Below are 5,016 nucleotides of genomic sequence, written 5' to 3'. Positions count from 1 at the left end.
CTGGCGCACGCCCCAGCCATGCAAGAGGTGCTGTGTGGTGCCAGGGACTGGCACTGGGTGAGAGGTAGGACGTGGTGCTGGAGTGATGCCCAGAGCTCGGCCCCTGGAACAGCACATGATGGGCATGGCTGGAGAGCCAGAGCCTGCGCTGGAGGCAGTGATGGGTGAGAGGTGCCGGGGGACACTACTGGGATGGGTGAAAACTGCTGGCAGGGTGCCTGGGGACACGGCTGGCTCAGTGGGATGGCTGTGAAGTGTCACAGGGTGCCACGGTGTTGCGCCCATGCAGGGGTTAGCCAGCAGCACTGCTCAGTGTGCTGTGCAGCCACAGGACTAGTTTGAAGCCAGCGATGCCTTCACTGTGCTCATGCATGAACTCACCCCTTACACTCCACACAGCTCCAACAAGAGCATACTCCTCCCATACCCCCTCCTCATCCTGGTGCCCCCTGACCCTTGCCAGGCTGCTCCAGCAGTGGGCAGGGAGGCAAGGTCCTGTCCTGCCCCTGCCTGGTTCAGGCGTGCTGCTGGGCATCAGCACTGCCTGTGCCGAGTTGGAGGTGGGAACCGGGATATTTTCTTTTTGGCATTTCCCAGCGGTTGGGTTGCTTTTTCTCGTTTGTTTGTTTGAAATCTGTGTTGGTTCTTGTCTGTCCTTAACTAGTCCCTCTGTCACCAGGGGCAGCCCCTCCGGCTGCTGCCCCACGATCAATGCAGAGCAATTTGCACTATAGTACTACACACAATTGCACATAACTAATGAATATTTATGGAGGGGGGGCTGATTCCCTCCCAGTGATTGCATTGTCAGGGGTTGGGTTATATTTTTGGGTTGTTTTTTTTTCCTGTGACTGACTCATTCTTTCCTGTTCCATTTTTTTCCCTTTGCCTAATGTTTCTTCAGATGATGGTGCACCATGTTACTAAGAATTTCCCTGGATCTTAATGATGTGTGTTTTTATTAGTAAGCAGCCAGCAGGTGAATGGCATCCCTAGACAACTTGAGTCCTTTGGAGCTGCTCACAGGGAGGGGATTGCTCCCTGGGAGCATCCTGGTGGGCAGCAGAGCCAACTACTGCCAGGGCACCATGCAAGGGGGCAGTCCCAGCACCAGTGACCTTCCCTGGGAGGGAAGAAAAGCAGAAATGCTTTCTTTTTAGAGGGTGACTGGAGCCAAGAAAGTGCTGAGACTCCCAGTAACTGGGTTTCTTTCTGAAAAGGGAAGTACAGCAGGATATAGCAGAGCCTCATGGGCTTTGCCTGTGATGGAGAGCAGTGGGAATGTGGAGGTTGCAGGGGGTGAGACTACAAATTGCTGTGGGTTGGCAGTGCCCTGAGCACAGCAGCAACAGGCAGGACAGTGCATATCCCACTGGGGTATGGGTGACCCCCTGCAAGGCTTGGTGTGCCAGGGTGCGGAAGTCCCCCCCCCCCCAGTGCCCCATGCCAGGGCAGAGCCAGTGGGAGAGGAGTCTGTGGCATCCCCTGACCCCAGCCCTCCATTCCTGAGGCCATCCTGGCCTAAATGAAGAAAGTCTTAAGGAAGCAGCATTTCCCTGTGACCCAGGGAACACTCTCCCTGTTGCCAAGGTAGGCGCTGCTGGCTGTGCATGGTGCTGCTCGTGATTTCAGTCACAGCCACAGTGCCAGGTGTACCAGCCCAGGGCAGGAGGCAGGAGCAGGAGTGCTCACCTGGCAGACTGGACCAGGGTCACTCACCAGACACGAGCTGGCAGGGCTCACCTGTCCTTCCAGGGTCACAGCTGCTGTTGGCACTCCTCTGGCCTCCCAGGTGGGAGAAGCCTCACGGGTCCCAGGTAGCTGCTGCTCCCCACTGGCTGCAGCGTGGTTGTTATTCTCATCATAGGAATAATAAAGGTGATTTCTTTTTCCAGTGGTTGTTTCCTGGCCTCCCTTGGAGTCAAACTCTGCTCAGGCTGTGCTCTCTGCCTTGTGGGGAAGGACATGGGGAAGGGGAGGTATCCTCTGGAACCAAAACTAGAAGGGCTCAGGCTGGCCTGGAAAAAACCAAGGGGCTGAGGAATTTTTGTGTGGAAGCAGAAGTTGGGATCCTCATCCTTTCCAGAGCAGACAGCCACAACTACCCTCCTTTAGCCTCCCCAAACAAGCTTAGGTGAGGGGGAAACCTTACATTTAGGGCTCCATGGCAGTGGCAGGGCTGGCCCTGGCACACCTTCTGGCAGGTTTTCCCACCTGCACACTGCAGCCCAGCTCTGGACCACAGCCAGGGTACTCAGCCCCCTGCAGCTGCTCATATGCCTCCCCTTCAATCCTAACCATCACCCAAGATGCACCAGCCCCTGGCTGAGCCTCAGGAGATGAGGCAGAACTGGGGCAAGGATACAGCTCCAAGGGAAAGGGGGAGATAGCTCCAAGCCCAAGGGAGATGCTCCAAGCCCCCTGAATTCACAGCAACCAGGTACCCCCCAAACTACAACCTGGCTGCAGGCATCCCCACTCCATGCCAGCCCAGGGCATGATGCTGCACCCCACTGTTTCCCCACCTCCCCTTACCCCACAAGCGCCTCTCCATGGGCAGTTTCAGCGCTTTATTGTCTGGAGGTCCTGCTACAGCACCCGCTGTCCTCCCCATGGCCACAGCCGCAGGGGGGAAGCTGTTCCCTCGCCCCCAGCACAGCACTGCAGTGTCCCTGGGAGCTGGAGGCTGCAGGAGCTGCAGCGGTCCGAGAACTGGCACTTAAGGAATCCTGGCTGGGGCGGCAGGCTGCTCCTCCGCCGGGCACAGAGAGGGCACATGGCCGGGCATGGCTGTGGTCCGGTCCCACCGGGCTGGCACGGTGGGTCTCTCCAGTTCAGGCAGCTTTGAAAAATGTGGTTCAAAAACGCCACCACTTCTGGGTTCTGACCAGGTGCTTGCAGCTTTGTTTCTCTTAAAAAGAAACCAAGGGCAAACTTTTTTTCCCTTTTATGAGCCGTTCTCTATTTTGGCCAGGAATTGCTTTGCCCACCACTCCTCCAGGTCGATGGGAACAAAGTCTGAAAGAGAGGGGAGAGAGAGGGGAGCAGCTGAAGCAGAAACTTGGGTGGTCCCTCTGAGCCACCAGAAAACACAACCATGGAATCACAGAATATCCTGCATTGGAAGGGACCCACAAGGATAATTGAGTCCAACTCCTGGGCCTGCACAGGACACTCCAACAACAATCCCACCTCATGCCTGAGAGTGTTGCCCAAATGCTCCCTGAGCTCTGCCAGGCTGTGCCCACTGCTCTGGGGAGCTGTTCAGTGCCCAAACACCTCTGGGGGAAGAACCTTTTCATAATATACAACCTAATGACACATCCGAATTTCTCCCACTCCTGTGTCCCCAAAAGGTCAGGCTGGGTCTACAGGGACCTTCTCTTCTTGGGGAGCTCTCGACCACTGCAGGAGCCCTCAAGGCTGCAGTCGCAGCCCTGACTCCAGCTGCCACCAGAGAAATGTCCCCAATCCTGCTTGATCCTGCTTCCCCCAAAAGAAGCAGGTCCCCATGGCAAGACCAGGGCAGGGAGGCTCCCCTGTAGCATGATTCTGAACCCACCTTGGTGGCTGGAAAAGACCTGATTCCCAGAGGAGTCGTCAACCAGGTGTCCTGCTTGCTGGGGCTCTTCCAAGGGGCAAGGTGGGACATAGCCAACACAGTGCCAGAGGTCAGCTGCACCCTCACCACTCCCCGAGCAGGACAGACTCAACCAGCCCCTCTGGCACATCCAGTACTAGGATCCTCCTCCTCCTACTACTGCAGCCCTGCTCAGGTGCCTGGCTGAACCCACACCAGCTCGTTGCAACCCTGAGCCCGAGGCACCCCAAAGTGCCGCAGTCCCTTCCCACTTACTTTTCAGTCCGGGGTTGGGGGTTTTCTCCACGTACTGCACAGGGCCACAGGCGCTGTCCCCACTCTGTCTGCTGTCCAGCTGCTGCTCTACCTGCTGCCAGGCTGGGGAGGGAAAACAGGCAGTGGGTGGGTTTGGGGTGGGGTTTCCCAGCCTGGGGGGACCATGGGATAGGAGCAGGAAGCAGTGCAAAGGAGGACAGGTTCCCCAGGCTGGGGACCCCATCTCTACCACTCATGTTCCCAGCGCGGTGCAGCTGCCTCAGAAGGGACTTCACAGACACCAGCCCCCCTCGAGTGCTGCCTCAGGGATCCTCCACCCTTACCTTCATAGACAAAGCGGACGTTCTCCTCATGGGCCAGGGTGTAGCACTCCTCAGGGGCTGAGATCTGCTGCAGCAGTACCTGTGGCCTCTTGCCATTCACTCTGTTGAAGACTAGTTTCTGGGCTGGGCTGCAGAGAGAAGCAAGGAGGGGAGTGAGGGGTGTCAGGAGCTCTGCCCACCACAGTTTGGAGCAAGGACAGGACTTGTCTGGGTTGCCCACAGTCCTGGCAAAGCCAGGGGAGACACCCAGCCCTGTCCACAAGGGAAGGGATAGAAAAGGATACAGCTGCCAGGTAGAGTGAGTTCTGACACACGGAGGAGTGCAAGGGGAGCTCCCTGTCTCCCACCCATCCTCCAGCACAGCACCAAGTACAGGCCCTAAAATAAAGAATCTGCCACCAAAATTGCAAGAGTTTTAGGAAAACGGAAGTGAAATCAGTTACGCAGTGGGCAGGGGATATGTCATTCTCTGCAGACCAAGCACCTGGGTTTCACTGGAGCAGCCCTGGACCCAGCATATCCCCAGTGTGCCCCAGGGCTGGGACAAAACCCTCTGCCAACTGGGAGCGAGGATCCCCTCCAGGACAGGAGTACTTAAACCAGCCCCAGTCTGGAAGCAGCAACACCAGAGACAAAGGAGAAGCTTGGGAAGAGACCTGGGGGCATGCTCAATGCAGAACTCCAGTATTTTGGCTTTTCTGCCCAGCTCCAGGGCAGGACATGTCTGCAAAAGCCACATTCCTCACAGGACAAAGTCTAAGGGGCCCCAGGAGTGGGTCTGAAGGGCAGGAGAGACGGGAACGGGCAGTCCCAGCGGATCTGCGGTCAGGGGCTGCG

At 57.2% G+C, this 5,016-nt stretch overlaps 1 protein-coding gene across 1 annotated transcript; it reads right to left on the bottom strand.

Moving 5' to 3' along the window:
- Positions 1-2,837: 2,837 nt before the first annotated feature.
- Positions 2,838-4,307, bottom strand: FAM195A (family with sequence similarity 195, member A; the record flags this gene model as incomplete). Its single annotated transcript, XM_009071691.1, has 3 exons — positions 2,838-3,018; positions 3,857-3,958; positions 4,180-4,307. Coding segments are annotated over 3 exons (301 nt in total), but the record flags the coding sequence as incomplete, so codon positions are not given.
- Positions 4,308-5,016: the final 709 nt, after the last annotated feature.

The sequence above is a fragment of the Acanthisitta chloris genome, unplaced genomic scaffold (genome assembly GCF_000695815.1).
Source record: "Acanthisitta chloris isolate BGI_N310 unplaced genomic scaffold, ASM69581v1 scaffold6773, whole genome shotgun sequence".
NCBI lineage: Eukaryota > Metazoa > Chordata > Aves > Passeriformes > Acanthisittidae > Acanthisitta > Acanthisitta chloris.
The sequence above is the reverse complement of the archived record's forward strand: the minus strand, read 5'-3'. Positions and strand labels throughout refer to the sequence as shown.